The following is an 18,884-nucleotide window of genomic DNA, read 5'->3' as shown; positions in this document are numbered from 1 at the left end:
CATTCCTGAACACACCTAACAAACTCCACCCCATCTAAACTCCTTGCTCTAGTGAGATGCCAATCAATATTTGGGAAATTAAAATCTTGCATTATGCCAACTCTGTTACTATTATACCTTTCCAGGATCTGTTTCCCTATCTGTTCCTCGATATTCCTGTTACTATTGGGCGACCTATTAAAAAAAAACACACCCAGCAAAGTTATTGACCCCTTCCTGTTCCTAACCTCCACCCACAGAGACTTCGTAGACCATCCCTCCATGACGTCTACCTTTTCTGCAGCTGTTTTTTTTATATACAGGAAAAAGAAACACAATAGAATTTTACGAAAAAACTATACATAAACAAAGGTTGACAAATCACCAATGTGCAAAAGACAAGTTGTGCAAATTAAAAATACCACTCAGAACATGAGTTGTAAAGAGCCTTTGCAAGTGTCTGCAGGTTATCACATGCCAGTTCAGGAGCCTGGTTGTAGGGTGATAACTGCTCCCAAACCTGATGGTGTGGCAGCTAACTTGTGAAAAGAATGAACTCATTACATCTTTCATTATTCTAACACAATATAAAAATCTTAAATAAATAAGTTTATGTCATGTGCACAAGTATGGTGAAGTAACGGTGCAACGTAAAACTCTCTTGCAGGAACATCATAGACACATAAATAGTGCATAGAACACAAATAATACAAGACAGTGAAGAAAAGGACCACAGACCAAAACATTAGTGCAAAGAACAATTAGAAACTCAATGTTAGAAACATTCAGAAGTTCAAATAGTAGAGAAAGAACCCCTGGCCATGTTTCCTATGGTGGGGGAGTCCAAGGCTAGAGGACATTGCCTCAGAATAGAGGGACGTCCAATGAACAGATATGAGGAGGAATTTTTTTTAGCCAGAGTGGCGAATCTGAGGATTCGTTGCCACAGGCAGCTGTGGAGGCCAAGCCATTGGGTATATTTAAGGCAAGGGTTGATGGATTCTTGATTGGTCAGGGAATTGGGGCCGAGAGGGAAAATGGATTAGCCATGGTGAAATGGCAGAGCAGACTCGATGGGCTAAATGACATATTTCTACTCCTACATCTCATGGTTTTATATTGTACAATGGGTGGGTGAAGATTTAAACAGATTTTAGAAACATAGAAACATAGAAAATAGGTGCAGGAGTAGGCCATTCGGCCCTTCGAGCCTGCACCGCCATTTATTATGATCATGGCTGATCATCCAACTCAGAACCCTGCCCCAGCCTTCCCTCCATACCCCCTGACCCCTGTAACCACAAGGGCCATATCTAACTCCCTCTTAAACATAGCCAATGAACTGGCCTCAACAGTTTCCTGTGGCAGAGAATTCCACAGATTCACCACTCTCTGTGTGAAGAAGCTTTTCCTAATCTCGGTCCTAATAGGCTTCCCCTCTATCCTCAAACTGTGACCCCTCGTTCTGGACTTCCCCAACATCGGGAACAATCTTCCTGCATCTAGCCTGTCCAATCCCTTTAGGATCTTATACGTTTCAATCAGATCCCCCCTCAATCTTCTAAATTCCAACGAGTACAAGCCCAGTTCATCCAGTCTTTCTTCATATGAAAGTCCTGCCATCCCAGGAATCAATCTGGTGCTTTTTAATGCTTGCCCTGGATTTGTCAGCCTGCCACTTTTACTTTTCTCCTTTGTACTTTTTGCTTCTACGCTCACTTTACACCCCTCTGTCTCTCTGCACTGGTTCCCATCCCTCTGTTGTGAACTAACCTCCTCACGCCTAGCCTCTTTAATTTGATTCCCACCCCTCAACCATTCTAGTTTAAAGTCACCTCAGTAGCTCCCGCTAATCTCCCTGCCAGGATATTGGTCCCCCTAGGATTCAAGTGTAACCCGTCCTTTTTGTACAGGTCACGCCTGCGCCAAAAGAGGTCCCAATGATCCAAAAACTTGAATCCCTGCCCCCTGCTCCAATCCCTCAGCCACGCATTTATCCTCCACCTCATCGCATTCCTACTCTAACTGTCGCGTGGCACATTTTATGACGTAGGGCACAGGTTCCCAATCTTTTTTATGCCATGGACCCCTACCATGGACCCAGGGGTCTGTGTACTCCAGATTGGAAAACCCAGTTGTAGGGAAGGTTGAGGGCAGCTGGGGAATTAGTGTGAGAGAAGAGAAAAGTACAATAGGTTTGTAAGAGAGTAAAAGGCAGAAGATATTAAATAACCAAAAGGATTTATCGTACATGGTAACAAAAGCCTAGATGCAGAATTGTCTTTGCCTCCCCACCAACATTCATAAGGGATCGTTATGAGCCAATAGGCTGGTCCTGGACTTATTTCCTGGCATAATTTATATTACTATTTAATTATTTATGGTTTTATTACTATTTAATTATTTATGGTGCAACTGTAATGAAAACCAATTTCCCTCAGGATCAATAAAGTATGACTATGACTATGACTGTGTTCCTTCTGGATTACAATGGTTCTTTGTCATTTTTACCAACAGCGACTCCCATTTCTAAGGAAGTAGATTCCTGCCAACTGCCACGCAGGCATAGATGCACTCATTAATTCCAGTCCCCAGTTTATAGCTCTGCAAATCATGGCTCTTCAAACGTTTGTTCAGATACTTTATAAATCTGCTGACAACTTCTATCTCCACTATCTTTTCAGGCTGAACATATCACACCAAACAACTTGCGGAGTAACTGTGTGCTATCCATAAAAATACCTGTGATAAGGCAGGGTGGGGTGTACGTTCATGATATTTATTGCTTGTTTATTTAATATCATTATTTCTTTCTGTTTGTACTTGCAGTTTGTTGTCTTTTGTACACTGGTTGAATACCAAAGTTGGTGTGGTCTTTCATTGATTCTGTTATGGTTATTATTCTATGGATTTATTGAGTCCATCCACAAGAAAATGAATCTCAGGGTTGTATACTGTGTACTTTGATAATAAATTTACTTTGAAGCTTATTCCTGTTTCTATCTCTCCTTTCTTACTATTCTTTCCTTCCCACCCATTTTCCTTGTTTTTATACTTAATTAAATTAGTTCATCTCAAACTTCTTCAAAGATGGTGTACCTTCTTCTCGCTGCTGCCATCAGGAAGGTGGGTACAGGAGCCTCAGGACTCGTACCACAAGTTCAGCAACAGTCAGGCTCTTGAACCAAAGTGGATAAATTCACTCACCTCATCACTGAAACGGTTCCACAACCTATGGACTCACTTTCAAAGACTATTCATTTCATGTTCTTGATATTTATTGCTTATTTATTATTATTATGTCTTTGTTTTTGTGTTTGGTTGTTCGTCCATCGTTGACGTCGAAGAGGACCTTGACACCATAATGATGGTGTCGAGACTAGCGCGTGATTTGGATTTAAGCGAGGGAGAGTTGCGCAGTGTCAGCCTCACACTCTCTTCCCAATTCCCATCTGGATCCAGTGGCAAGACAGAGTCTAGACGGCTGGAGATGGCTGTTTACACACAGGTTGAAGGCCCAGTGCTCAGGGAAGGCCCGAGTGTGACTGGGAGAGTCATTCCAGAATGGTCAGAACCAGCCTCTTGCCAGAGACTATGGACCACAGTCCCTGCTTTTTTTTTTTAAAAGCCTGGCAGTGAAGCTGATTTCACAGGTCCACTGCATTCTTAGGTTAAGCAGCATGGTCCAGATGGTAACTACAAAGAAGCAGTCCTACTCTCAAACCACCAAAGCGAGGGGCTGAGTTCGATCTGTCAAAGTCTCCAAAAATTTGGTTCTATGGTTTGTTTCTGCGTGACAATTGCAGACACAAGAGATTTCTGCAGCTGCTGGAAACCTTGAGTGACACACACAAAATGCTGGAGGAACTCGGCAAGCCAGGCAGCACCTACGGAGGCAAAGGAACTATCCACGTTTCGAGGTCTTGGATGTTCATCTCTTTCCATAGATGCTGCCTGACCTGCTGAGGTCCTCCAGCATTTCATGTGTGTTCTGTGCCAGTTGAAGTACTAGTGCCAAAATTTAAGAAATTTGCACAAACTAGTGGATGCACTAATTAGCATTCTCTTGGTCCCTGAAAACCCTGCTGCTGTCTGCACCAAACAGACACGTGACAGAAAGCAAGAGCAGTAAAGGAGCAAAGAGCACATGAGCACAAAGGTCATGATTTATCAAAACTGGCACTCCCTAACAACACCACCTCAACAACGCTAGAATTTGCTGGAGGGCAAACACCTGAATTATGTTGATGGCTTTCAAGTCTATGATGGTGATGTATATATTGGTAGCTCGGTTCGAGCCAGGGAAGGGAAGCACTTATTCAAAGTGCTCCAGAACAATGGTTACCCATGGAATTTCATCAGGAGATGCTTACTAAGGAGAGAAAGTCACACAGACCTTACTTAACGCGCGACCTTGCCCTACATCAAGACCATTAGGAATGACAGCTCCACTGCTCGAACCTCATGGCATCACAATCACTCACAAGCCAACGGCAACGTTAAGGAAGCTTATCTCAAGAACCAAGGTACCAGTAAAGACCGCTGACAAAAGCAACGTGGTGTACAGTGTTTCCTGTGGAGAAAGGACATAGTCTCTCAACTCGTTTACGGGAACACAAACTGGCGGTACGACATGATCCACTGCCACTGATCTCGGTACGTGACGGCCGAGAAGGACACCATTTTAACTGGAACACTGGCGCAGGCAAACATGAAGCAGGCGTGAGAAACTTTTGAAGCGTGGCTCTCTTCTGATAACTCCGTAAACAAACATATCAAAATTGATGCCACCTACGAACCCCTAAGAAGGGGAACTTCCTGACTCAGGGTGGTGCCAGTGTGGAACAAGTTGCCAGCAGAAGTGGCAGATGCAGGTTTGATTTCAAAACTTAAGGCAACCGCGGATAGATACATGGATTGGAGGGGAATGGAGGGCTACGGTTCAGGTAAAGGTAAATGGAACTAGGCAGAATAGTTCAGCATGGACTAGATGGCCAAAGGTCTATTTCTGTGCTATAACCTTGAGCCATACTCCCATGTTGCACCATTTCTCATTCCTTCCAAAGTCAAGTTTCCTGCAATCTCAACTCTCAACAAATAATCGGGTTAACTTTAAATAATATGTGCTAACCATTAGCTTTTCAGGAAATTAGTGTTCTGCTGATTGACACCACCAATGAACACAAACTGGTGAGATTAGTTCGATCAAGCAGAACTAAGCTGATGTGCTATCAGCCAGAGTAGGGGGAATAGAAGAGGGAAGAGGAGGGAAGAGGGAAGAGGAGGGAAGAGGGAAGAGGAGGGAAGAGGGAAGAGGAGGGAAGAAATTTTTTTACCGGGAGAAATCAATATTCATGCCACCAGGTTGGAGGCTATCCAGACAGAATATAAAGTGTTGCTTCTCCACTCTGAGGGTGGCCTCATTGTGGCGCAACAGGCGACCAAGGACCATCAGGTTGGAACAGGAATGGGAATGCAAATTAAAGATGTTGGGCCACCAGGAAGTTCCACGTTTGGTGGATGGAGCGGAGCAGCTGAACGAAGTGGTTCCCCAATTTATGACAGGTCTCACCAATCTAGGAGGAGGCTACAGCAGGAGCACTGCATGCAATAAATGACCACAGCAAATTTGCAGGTGAAATGTTGCCACACCTGGAGGAACTGTTTGGGGCCCTGAGTGGAGGTGAGGGAGGTGGTGAGTGGGCAGGTGTAGCACTTTGGCCACTTGCAGGGATAAGTGCTGGGAGGGAGATTAGCGGGGAGGGACAGATGAACAGGGGAATCATGAAAGAAGCAACTACTGCAGAAAGTGGAGAGTGAGGGGAGGTAAAGATGTGCTTGGTAGTAGGATGTGTTCGATATGGAGACTGAGGGGGTGGTTGAGAAGGACAAGAGGAACTCTTTCTCTGTTATGGCAGCGGGAAGATAGGACATCTTTGAAAACAGATAATCAGAAATTAGTAAACACGAGGAATTCTGCAGATGCTGGAAATTCAAGCAACACTGGGTAGCCTCCAACCTGATGGCATGAACATTGACTTCTCTAACTTCCGCTAATGCCCCACCTCCCCCTTATACCCCATCCGTTATTTATTTATATACACACATTCTTTCTCTCTCTCTCCTTTTTCTCCCTCTGTCCCTCTCACTATACCCCTTGCCCATCCTCTGGGTTTTCCCCCCTCCCCCTTTTCCTTCTCCCTCGGCCTCCTGTCCCATGATCCTCTCATATCCCCTTTGCCAATCACCTGTCCAGCTCTTGGCTCCATCCCTCCCCCTCCTGTCTTCTCCTATCATTTTGGATCTCCCCCTCCCCCTCCCACTTTCAAATCTCTTACTAGCTCTTCCTTCAGTTAGTCCTGACAAAGGGTCTCGGCCTGAAACGTCAACTGTACCTCTTCCTAGAGATGCTGCCTGGCCTGCTGCGTTCACCAGCAACTTTGATGTGTGTTGCGTTAATCAGAAATTAGTTCCAAGTCTAACAAATATTATGATTTATATTTTTTATAATTCAATTAGGATACATTTTAGATTTCAAAACATATGTCTTGTCATAATATTTGTAATTTTTATTTATTTATTGAAATACAGCGTAGAATAGGTCCTTTTGAGCCTTGCTGCCCAGCAAGCACCTGATTTAACCCTAGCCTTATCACAGGACAATTTACTATAACAAATCAACCTACAAACTGGTACATCTTTGGACTGTGGGAGGAAATCGGATCACCCAGAGGAAACACACACAGCCATGGGGAGAACGTACAAAATCCTTACAGGCAATGGTGGGAATTGAACCAAACCTTCATAAAAGTGAATTATTTCCTCTAAATGATTCTGCTTCTATATATGATGACATTCCTTTTAAAGTTATGGACTCTCTTAGATATTTAGGTATTATTATCACTAAAAATCACAGAGACCTTTATAGAGCTAATTTGGTTCCTTTAGTGGATTTTATGAAGCAATTATTTTGTAGATGGAATCCACTTACACTTTCATTAGCCGGCCGAATTCATGCAGTTAAAATGATGATTTTACCAAAATTTTTATATGTATTTCAAAACATTCCCATTTTTTTAACTAAGAAGTTTTCTGATCAGGTTGATTCTATTATTTCATCTTTTGTTTGGAATAATAAAAGACCAAGAATTGGAAAATATCATTTATAAAAATTAAAAAAGGATGGAGGTCTTGCCCTGCCCAATTTAAGAATGTACTATTGGGCTGTTAATGTACGTTATATGTGTTCTTAGTTATATTGGCCTGATCAAAGTGAACAGCCACCTTCGGCTGATTTGGAATTGAAAGCTGTGAAACAGTTTTACTTAACTTCATTATTAGAAGCTTCTTTACCTGTACAACTGGCCAAAATTTCTAATCTAAATTTATATCCTATGATTAAGCAGTCATTACGAATTTGGTACCAGTTCTGTCATTTTTTTTAAATCTCAAAAAATTTAACCTTCTTAGTTTAATTTATCGAAATTATTTATTTAAACCTTCATTAAGTGATGCTACCTTTCTTCTTTGGAGCAATAAAGGAGTCTATTCCTTCATGGATCTGTTCCAAGAAGGCCGATTGATGTCTTTTGAGAAATTAGTAACTAAATACTCTCTCTTGTACCCACATTTTTCGCAATATCTTCAGGTCAGACGTTTCTTACAAGAATATTTAAGTAATGTTCCATATATACAGGATTCTGACCTGTTAGACGTTATTTTAAAAATGAGCCCTTTAGTGAAAGGTTTTATTGGGAAAATTTATAATTTACTGTTACAACAGTACAACTACCCTTCACTTAAGATTAAGCAAAATTGGGAAAGAGAGCGTAACATGACCTTGATAACAGAGGGTTGGTTGCAAATTTTGAAGTTAGTTAACTCTTCTTCAATTTGTGCCAGTCACACTTTAATTCAATTTAAAATTGTAAATAGTTACTATTTGACAAAAGAGAGACTGTCTAAAATGTTTACTAATGTTGATAGTCAGTGTGATAGATGTAAAACTGAGACAGCTACATTGACACATATGTTTTGGTTGTGTTCTATACTGAAACAGTTTTGGAAATCTATTTTCTCTACGATTTCTAAAGTTTTAAAAATTAATTTACAACGAAATAAATTGACAGCTTTGTTCAGTATAAACCCTCAATATATTCATGGTATTTCTATACCAGACCAACATGTAATTGCATTTGTTACATTATTGGCTAGAAGGGCTATTTTATTAAAATGGAAAGATGTCTCTGCTCCCACTTTGATACAATGGTTCTCTCAGGTGACGTTATGTCTTAGTTTGGAGAAAATCAGAAGTCGAACTTTTGACCTCGATTTGACTTTGAGAAAAGGTGGGGTTCTTTTGCCCGCTACTATCATCTGATTTGAGTTAATTAAGATGGTTTCCTTCTGATTCTTGTTTAAATGGATTTGAGTTGTTGGATTGATGTTTTTCTTTTATGGAAGCTTGTATGGCGTATAGCTCCGGGGTTGTGCTCCCAGTGGGGTTTTTTTTTTGTTAGTGGGGTTTTTTTTTGTTTTAGTTAGTAGGGGTTCTTTTTTCCTTAAAAAAAATATTCTTAACACTTTATTTTTCCTTCTTATTATTGATGTATTGTTTAGCTTTGTTAATCAGTTATTTGGTAATTTAATTCCTCATTGTACATATTGACATGTTGACTTGATTACCTTAATGTTTTTTCTCGTTGATCTTCAATAATAATTAAAGATTTTGAAAATGGAATGAAAATGAACCCAGGTCACTGGCACAGTAAAGCGTTGTGCTAACTACTACCCTACCATGCCACCCGTTTCCTGTATTTCTATATATGAACAGTGCAGGATCATGCAAATGTATATGATTTGAGTTTCTAAGTATCCTTGCATCAAAGATCTCGACAGTGAACCAAGTCGATTAAAACTCTCTAAAGAGAATTCCTGTTCTTTGGCAATGAATTATTGATTACACTATAAACTGAAAATGTTCCCCAGGTCTGACAAGAGACCTAATACCTGGAACATCAACCTTGTCTTTTTTTTCTTTTCTCTCTCTCTCTCTGCCCACCCCCTTCCCTCTCTCCCCCTCTCTCTATGAATGTGGCCTGATGTGATGCAGATCCCCGGCATCTGCTGGTTTTTATCTCAGGTTTCCAGCTTTCTTGATTTTTCCCCAAGTGCTGATTAAAAATAATGGATCAGCTACCTTTAGTGCACCACATATTTCCACAGTGTCACATTCTTCCACCACAGAAATTCTGAAATTCGGAGTCTGCATCAGCTCCTTAAAGATCTTCCCATGAGTTTTATTTCTGCATCCTGAAGAAACAGACAAATATATACAAGCATCAGATACCACTCAACAACCACTTGAGAAAGCTTTTTAAACTTTTCAACATATCAGGATGTGACAGAATTATGTAACATTCAGGATGTTGTAACAATATACTAGTTACCTAATCACAAAACATTTAGAAAAAGACAACAATGAAAGTTTACAGACATGAATACGGCAAATGTAATGTGGGATACCACTAGTCACCAGCAGCCAGTCAGTAAAGGCTCCCTTTATTCCCATTCTTTGCCTTCTGCCAATCAGCCACTGCTTTATCCATGCCAGAATCTCTCCTGTAATACCCTGGGCTCATAGCTTGTTAAGCAGCCTCATGTGTGGTAACTTCTCAAAGGCCTTCTGAAAATCCATGTTTACAGTAGACAATAGGTGCAGGAGTAGGCCATTCAGCCCTTCGAGCCAGCACCACCGTTCACTGTGATCATGGCTGATCATCCACTATCAGTATCCAGGTCCTGCCTTATCCCCATAACTTTTGATTCCGCTATTTTTAAAAACTCTATCCATCTCTTTCTTGAAAGCATCCAGAGACTTGGCCTCCACAGCCTTCTGGGGCAGAGAATTCCGTATATCCACCACTCTCTGGGTGAAAAAGTTTTTCCTCAACTCCGTTCTAAATGGCCTACCCCTAATTCTTAAACTGTGGCCTCTGGTTCTGGACTCACCCATCAGCGGGAACATGCTTCCTGTCTCCAGCGTGTCCAATCCCTTAATAATCTTACATGTTTCAATAAGATCCCCTCTCAGCCTTCTAAATTCCAGAGTATACAAGCCCAGTCGCTACAATCTTTCGACATATGACAGTCCCGCCATCCCGGGAATTAACCTTGTGAACCTACGCTACACTCCCTTGATAGCAAGAATGTCCTTCCTCAAATTTGGAGACCAAAACTGCACACAATACTCCAGGTGTGGTCTCATCAGGGCCCTGTACAGCTGCAGAAGGACCTCTTTGCTCTTATACTCCATTCCCCTTGTTATGAAGGCCAGCATGCCATTAGCTTTCTTCACTGCCTGCTGTACTTGCATGCTTGCTTTCAGTGACTGATACACAAGAACACCTAAATCTCATTGTACTTCCCCTTTTCCTAACTTGACTCAATTTAAATAATAATCTGCCTTCCCATTCTTACCACCAAAGTGGATAACCTCACATTTATCCACATTAAACTGCATCTGCCATGCATCTGCCCACTCACCCAGCCAGTCCAAGTCACACTGCATTCTCATAACATCCTCCTCACATTTCACACTGCCACCCAGCTTTGTGTCATCGGCAAATTTGCTAATGTTACTTTTAATTCCCTCATCTAAATCATTAATACATATTGTAAACAGCTGCGGTCCCAGCACTGAACCCTGGGGTACCCCACTGGTCACTGCCTGCCATTCCGAAAGGGACCTGTTAAATCGCTACTCTTTGTTTTCTGTCAGCCAGCCAATTTTCAATCCATGTCAGTACTCTGCCCCCAATACCATGTGCCCTAATTTTGCCCACTAATCTCCTATGTGGGACTTTATCAAAGGCTCTCTGAAAGTCCAGGTACACTACATCCACTGGTTCTCCCTTGTCCATTTTCATAGTTACATCCTCAAAAGCACGATTTCCCCCTCGTAAATCCATGCTGACTCGGACCAATCCTATTACTACTATCCAGATGTGTCGTAATTTCATCTTTTATAATTGGCTCCAGCATCTCTCCCACCACTGACGTCAGGCTAACCGGTCTATAATTCCCTGTTTTCTCCCTTCCTCCCTTTTTGAAGAGAGCGACAATATTAGCCACCTTCCGATCCACAGGAACTGATCCTGACTCTATAGAACATTGGAAAATGATTACCAATGCATCCACAATTTCTAAAGCCACCTCCTTAAGTACCCTGGGATGCAGACCATCAGGTCCCGGGGACTTATCAGCCTTCAGACCCAACAGTCTATCCAACACCATTTCCTGCCCAATATAAATTTCCTTCAATTCATCCATTACCCTAGGTCCTTTGGCCACTATTACATCTGGGAGATTGTTTGTGTCTTCCCTAGTGAAGACAGATCCAAAGTACCTGTTCAACTCGTCTGCCATTTCCTTGCTCCCCATAATAAATTCACCCGCTTCTGTCTTCAAGGGCCCAATTTTGGTCTTAACTATTTTTTTTCCTTTTCACATACCTAAAGAAGCTTTTACTATCCTCCTTTATATTCTTGGCTAGTTTACCTTCATACCTCATTTTTTCTCCACGCATTGCCTTTTTAGTTACCTTCTGTTGCTCTTTAAAAGATTCCCAGTCCTCTGGCTTCCCACTCGTCTTTGCTATGTTATATTTCTTCTCTTTTACAACATCATGTTTACAACATCATGTTTACAACATCATGTTTACAACATCATGTTTACAACATCATGTTTACAACATCATGTTTACAACATCATGTTTACAACATCAACCAATTTTCCTTTACCTATCCCGCTTGTTACAGTATTTCTCTAAAGAATTCAAACAGATTTGTCAGTCAAGATTTTCCTGAGGAAACCATGCTGATTGCAACTGTAACCAGCCTCGCTGATATATCAAAGCAGAATATTCTGATACAATTGTCATCTTGATTTCAACGGATTAGTTAGAATTCATTTAAGACTTTACAATGCAATGTGACTAATTTAAACAAAAAAAAGTTTATAGGGTCAGAATTGGAACGCAAGAACAATGATGTCATATTTCCTACCAATTGTCGTCTCACAAAATTTTTCATCAGCCACTTCATTAGCAATGTTGGCCCCCATCAATACAGATATTTCAATACCAAGTTTCTCATGAATTATGTGGGATATCAACTTCAGACCATTCAAATCTTCATCAATACCCTGTTGAATTAAATACATTTAATGAAGTTTTGTACAGTTAAGCCAACTTGATTTTTCTATCAAAATGGTCAAAAGCTTATGTATTGTAACATTATTAGACTTTCCAGTTTAATTTTTAATTCTTAATTCCAATTTCTCACTCTATACCCCACATTCCTCAATCCCCATGGAATCCAAATCTATCATACACTTTGACATTTCTACATGATGGTACATCCTCATTCTCTGAGGGAATTGGAAAAGATTCCAAGCTCTGAGTGTAGAAATATCTCCAAGTCCAACTCCTAGATGGTGAATTTTTAATTCTAAAGACTGAAATATGTTTTTTTAAAAGAAAGGATAGAGGGACAGTTCTGATTACTTGATATGAAAGATACTGTTGAAGGAAGTGCTTGAGAAGATTAAGTTGTTTCATCAGAAACTCTAAGCATTTCTTCAGAGGTGTATTCCATGCATTTGATGTGGTGTTTGCCGAACTTGGCAATTAGCTTGTAGACACTTCATCACCTTCAGAGACAGGATGTAAACTCTCAATGGAAACACAAAATGGCGGCACAGAGACATGATCCACTGTTGTTGATCTCGGTACACGAAGACTGAAAAGACACCGCCATAACTGGGACACCACGGAGATTCTGGCACAGGCAAACATGAAGCAGGCACGAGAAACTGTTGAAGCGTGGTTCTCTTCTGATAACTCTGTAAACTCAAATTAGACGCCACCTACGAACCCCAAAGAAGGGGAACTTCTTGACTACGAATGTGAACAACATGACAACATGCACTCCCAGAGAGAAACACCAACAACTGTGCACCAAAGATGTCACCTTGATTGGTGATGAAATGTCTGCAAGCTAATTGCCAAGCTTTGTGAACACTGCAACATCAAACGCCTCAATCCGAGCTACCAACATTCACCCGAAACATTTTTCCATGCAGTTTAGAGGGAGAGTGATAAATAAGGATTATCCAATAATGGAAATCATTGCCAACAACATGGCACCCACTGTTCAATAAGTCACAGTTCACCAGAGCCTGTGGAGCTTTTGGTAGTTGAATTTTCTACACTTACAAATAACTTTTGGAAACAATTGATTCAGCAGGAAAAAGGAAGCCATTCCTTCAGAGATACACAGGAAGACTGTATGCCAACAATAACACATTATCAGAAACAATGGTGGAATTGCAAGTAGACTATTATATTAAGAATATGATTTAAATAATCTTACACCTTTTCAAAGTACTAATATAATGCTTTATGTAACTCTCCTTTAAAACAACAAAATGTAATTAAAGACAGCGGTTCACACTGCCTTAACCATCTCAAAAATGCAAAAATAAATTTCTGCTGATGAATTGCTATTGAAGTACTGTATAGCTTTTACATTACAAAATACAAAATCACACCAATAGTCATTTGTAATTGACAGATAATAGCTGAGAAAATTGAATGCTTTGCTTTCAATAAACTGTTTTGTTTCTGAGCGGAACATGTTGGTGAATATTTCTGTTGAATTATATTGCTAACAGGTTCTTATTGTCAAGATTATACCTTGTGTGACTGATATGATTTAAATGCAGAAATTGGATTAAATTTTCCTAGCACCACCCATCATTGGTCATACTTAGTACTCCCATACTTTAATAATGATTTTCAGCTGTTACTCCAAGTTAAATCCCAATGCGTACATACGTTCCTTTGTCTATCACAACTCTCGCCAACCATAGTACCACCTTACTCCACCCCTACAATGTCTTCCCAAACCCCTTCACCCCAGGCCCCAACTCCCAAACACATTCACCTCTAACCTTATGATCTCACATCTTAATGCCTCTACAAGGCATTGATTTCAAATCAGCAGTCTTTCCACATGAAGGCAAGGGCCATTAAGATCCATAATATTCAGGCATTCAACACCACCTATCCCAATGCCATCTGATGTCTTTCATGCAACATACATCAAAGTTGCTGGTGAACGCAGCAGGCCAAGCAGCATCTATATCGAAGTCCTGACGAAGGGTCTCGGCCTGAAACATCGACTGTGCCTCTTCCTATAGATGCTGCTTGGCCTGCTGCGTTCACCAGCAACTTTGATGTATGTTGCTTGAATTTCCAGCATCTGCAGAATTCCTGTTGTTTGATGTCTTTCATGCTTCTGATTATCAGTTTCTCCCTAAACACTGTCCTCCAACCCCTAGAATCAGGGGGGAAATAATACCATAGGAACAGAATTAGGCCAGCTGGCTCGCTGAAGCTCTCCACCGTTCCATCATAGCTGACTTGCTTTCCCTCTCAACCCTACCCACCTGCCTTCTCCCTGTAACCTTTGATGCCCTTACTAATCAAGAACCTATCAACTTCTGCTTTAAATAGAGCCAATGACTTGGCCTCCATAGCTCTCTGTGGCAAGGAAAACCACAAGTTTCACCACGCCCAGCTAAAGAAATTGCTTCTCATCTCCATTTGCAAGAGATATTCCTCTTTTCTGTGGCTGTGCCATCTGGTCTTAGACTCCCCCAGTATAGAAAACATCCTCTTCACATCCACTTTGCCTAGGGCTTTCAATATTCAGTAGGTTTCAGTGAGATCTCTCCCTCATTCTTCTAAACTCCAGCAAGTACAGGCCCAAAGCCATCAAACACTTCTCATCCGTCACTCTCATTTTCAGGATGGCTCTCGAAAACCTCTTCTGGCTTCTCCTTAATGCCAGCATATCCTTTCTTGGATAAGGATCCAAAATCGCTCACAATACTTGAAGTGTATTCTGATCAATGCCTTATAAAGCCTCAACATTACATCCTTGCCTGTATATTCTAGTCCTGTCGAAATGAATGCCAACATTGCATTTGCCTTCATTACTACCAACTCAACCTGCCAGTTAACCTTAAGGGCAGGGGTTCCCAATCTTTTTATGCCATGGACCTATACCATTAAGCAAGGCATCCATGGACATCAGGTTGGAAACCCGTGCCTTAGGGAATCCTGCATTAGGACTCCCAAGTCCCTTTGCACCTCTGATTTCTGCATTTGCTCCCCACACTTTCTGCTTGGACAGAATAGAATGGGCAAAAAAGTGTTGCTATTTTCCCCAAATAGTACTGCACAATAACTTTATATCACTTCTTTTAGACATCAGTTTTCAGGCAAACCTGTCACAGTGACAAGGGTCAAACCAGGGCACTTGGGATTATTTCTCTAAACTTTACATATTGCCATCAATTCTTTTATGCAGATCTTGGAAGGTAAACAGGACTGAATTTGAAGAATGCATTTCCTCAGTACCTTACCAGCACGCTAGCCCTGATATACTAGTCGTGGTGCTGTGATAGCGTAGCAGTTAGCACGACACTATTAGAGTTTGGGGTGTTCCAGAGTTCAGAGTTCAATTCCAGTGCCATTCCGTAAGGAGTATATACGTCCTATCTGTGGAACACTCAAGTTTTCTCCAGGTCCTTCGGTTTTCTCCCACAGTACAAAGACATATGGGGGTAGGTTAATTGCTCAATGTGCCATGATTAGGTTAGGGTTAATTGGGTTTGTCAGGGGTTGCTGGGGAGGCATGGCTCAAAGGCCCTACTCAACAATGGAATGAAAAATTAAACTGCAAACATCTGACTCAGGAAAAGAATACTCCCCACCCCTCTACGCAGTAGCTACCTAAAGCCCTATTCCTCTTACGATCACTGTATCAACCTCAATGATTAAAGCAGAAAGAAACTGGATTAAATCTTAAAATCAAAAAGATGACATCAAACTATCAGAAGCTTTGTCAGGAAGTGGAGAAATAAGCTGCACTAAATTACGGTTGAACAAGACAATGGAAGGGAAAATAAGTAAACAATCGTTAGAAAATAATCATTGTTCAGGCATACACTTTACAGGACTCCTTTACCTTTATCAGTGAGATTCCAATCGCACCAGGCTTCATATTATTCTTTATACCATCACAAACCTTTCCAATAAACTGATGGGGTAAAACAAAGACAAATATATCTGCTCCATCTGAAGCTTCCACAATATTTGGCACAGCCACCTGTAAAACAGGAAATAATTTTAGCATAGAAACATAGAAAACCTACAGCACAATACAGACCCTTTGGCCCACAAAGTTGTGCCAAACATGTCCCTACTTTAGAAATTCCTAGGGTTACCCATGGCCCTCTAGTTTTCTAAGCTCCATGTACCTATCCAAAAGTCTCTTCAAAGACCCTATCGTATCCACCTCCACCACCGTTGCCAGCAGCCCATTCCACTCACTCACCACTCTCTGCATAAAAGACTTACCCCCGACATCTCCTCTGTACCTACTCCCCAGCACCTTAAACCTGTGCCCTCTTGTGCTAGCCATTTCAGCCCCGGGAAAAAGCCTCCGACTATCCACATGATCAATGCCTCTCATCATCTTATACACCTCTATCAGGTCACCTCTCATCCTCCATCACTCCAAGGAGAAAAGGCCGAGTTCACTCAACCTGTCTTCATAAGGCATGCTTCCCAATCCAGGCAACATCCTTGTAAATCTCCTCTGCACCCTTTCTATGGTTTCCACATTCTTCCTGTAGTGAGGCAACTAGAACTGAGCACAGTACTCCAAGTGGCATCTGACCAGGGTCCTATATAGTTGCAATATTACCTCTCGGCTCCTAAATTCAATTCTGCGATTGATGAACGCCAATACACCGTATGCCTTCTTAACCATAGAGTCAACCTGCAGAGCTGCTTTGAGAGTCCTATGGACTCAGACCCCAAAATCCCTCTGATCCTCCACACCGCCAAGAGTCTTACCATTAATACTATATTCTGCCATCATATTTGACCAACCAAAATGAACTACTTCACACTTATCTGGGTTGAACTCCATCTGCCACTTCTCAGCCCAGTTTTGCATCCTATCAATGTCTCGCTGTAACCTCTGACAGCCCTCCACACTATCCACAACACCTCCAACCTTTGTGTCACCAGCAAACTTACTAACCCATCCTTCCACTTCCTCATCCAAGGCATTTATAAAATTCACAAAGAGTAAGGGTCCCAGAACAGATCCCTGAGGCATACCACTGGTGTCCGACTTCCATGCAGAATATGACCTGTCTACAACCACTCTTTGCCTTCTGTGGGCAAGCCACTTCTGGATCCACAAAGCAATGTCCCCTTGGATCTCATGCTTCCTTACTTTCTCAATAAGCCTTGCACGGGGTACCTTATGAAATGCCTTGCTGAAATCCATATACACTACATCTACTGCTCTTCCTTCATCAATGTGTTTAGTCACATCCTCAAAAAATTCAATCAGGCTCTTAAGGCAGGACCTGCCCTTGACAAAGCCATGCTGACTATTCCTAATCATACTATACCTCTCCAAATGTTCATAAATCCTGCCTCTCAGGATCTGCTCCATCAACTTACCAACCACTGAAGTAAGACTCACTTGTCTATAATTTCCTGGGCTATCTCTATTCCATTTCTTGAATAAGGGAACAACATCCGCAACCCACCAATCCTCCGGAACCTCTCCCGTCCCCATTGATGATGGAAAGATCATCACCAGAGGCTCAGCAATCTCTTCCCTCGGCTCCCACAGTAGCCTGGGGTACATCTCATCTGGTCCCAGCGACTTATCCAACTTGATGCTTTCCAAAAGCTCCAGTATATCCTCTTTCTTAACATCTACATGCTCAAGCTTTTCAGTCCGCTACAAGTCATCATTACAATCACCAAGATTCTTTTCCATAATGATTACTGAAGCAAAGTACTCATTAAGTACCTCTTCTAATTCCTCCAGTTCCATACATACTTTCCCACTGTCAAACTTGGTAGGTCCTATTCTTTCACATCTTATCCTCTTGTTCTTCACATACTTGTAGAATGCCTTGGGGTTTTCCTTAATCCTGCCCACCAAGGCTTTCTCATGGCCCCTTCTGGCTCTCCTAATTTCCTTCTTAAGCTCCTTCCTGTTAGCCTTATAATCTTCTAGATCTCTAACATTACCTAGCTCGCTAAACCTTTTGTAAGCTTTTCTTTTCGTACAGGTTAGACTATAGCAAGGAGAATCTGAAAGTATACTCTTAATCTGGAAATAAATGTTTAAATTCAATTAACATTTAGTAAAATGCAACTCACTTTACGTGCATTTGAAACTCCCAATTGTCCTGCTGTTGTGGAAACCCCAAAGGCAGATACTGTCTTGACTTATTGTTGTTCTTTCCCACGCCTTGTGGTGCGTCAAGTGGCAACCCTGATGTTTCTTTAGCGTTTTTGTCTTTTTTTTATGAGCTAACTCAATGCTCAACCCAGCATAGACGGAAAGCACGCAAGGATCTGGCCAAATTTGAACCTAGGGTGCCACTACACCACCAGTCATCTATTGTCTTGACTTAATCTGCTCTTATTAACTACAGCTGCTTCATCAGCCTGTATTTAGGACTATCAATTTATTCCTCCATGATCATAAATCATGACTTTATATGAATACATATCAGGGAGACAAGTCCAGTTCTCTCTCCACAATATTTTACTTTAACGTTATCAGTAAACATGGACCCAATATTAGATTGTAAGACATGAGCAGAATTAGGCCATTTGGCTCATTGAGTCTGCTCCACTCAACCCCATACATCTGCCTTCTCGCCATATCCTTTGAAGCCCTGACCAATCAGGAAACTATCAACTTCTGCTTTAAATAAATCCATAGACTTGGACT

General features: G+C 41.4%; 1 protein-coding gene across 1 annotated transcript in view; it reads right to left on the bottom strand.

Annotated features, from left to right (window-relative positions):
- The window catches only part of LOC134348671 (glycerol-3-phosphate dehydrogenase [NAD(+)], cytoplasmic-like), a 42,455-nt gene that overhangs the window by 13,489 nt on the left and 10,082 nt on the right, over window positions 1–18,884 (bottom strand). The window contains exons 3-5 of the mRNA XM_063052429.1: window positions 16,077–16,217; window positions 12,045–12,183; window positions 9,179–9,291 (exon numbers count right to left, since the gene is read on the bottom strand). Of these exons, the coding sequence (XP_062908499.1) occupies window positions 9,179–9,291; window positions 12,045–12,183; window positions 16,077–16,217 (393 nt within the window). The remainder of the gene's footprint in view (window positions 1–9,178; window positions 9,292–12,044; window positions 12,184–16,076; window positions 16,218–18,884) is intronic.

This window comes from Mobula hypostoma, chromosome 6 (genome assembly GCF_963921235.1).
Source record: "Mobula hypostoma chromosome 6, sMobHyp1.1, whole genome shotgun sequence".
NCBI classification, from domain to species: Eukaryota; Metazoa; Chordata; class Chondrichthyes; order Myliobatiformes; family Myliobatidae; genus Mobula; species Mobula hypostoma.
This window is presented reverse-complemented; position numbering and strand designations above follow the sequence as displayed.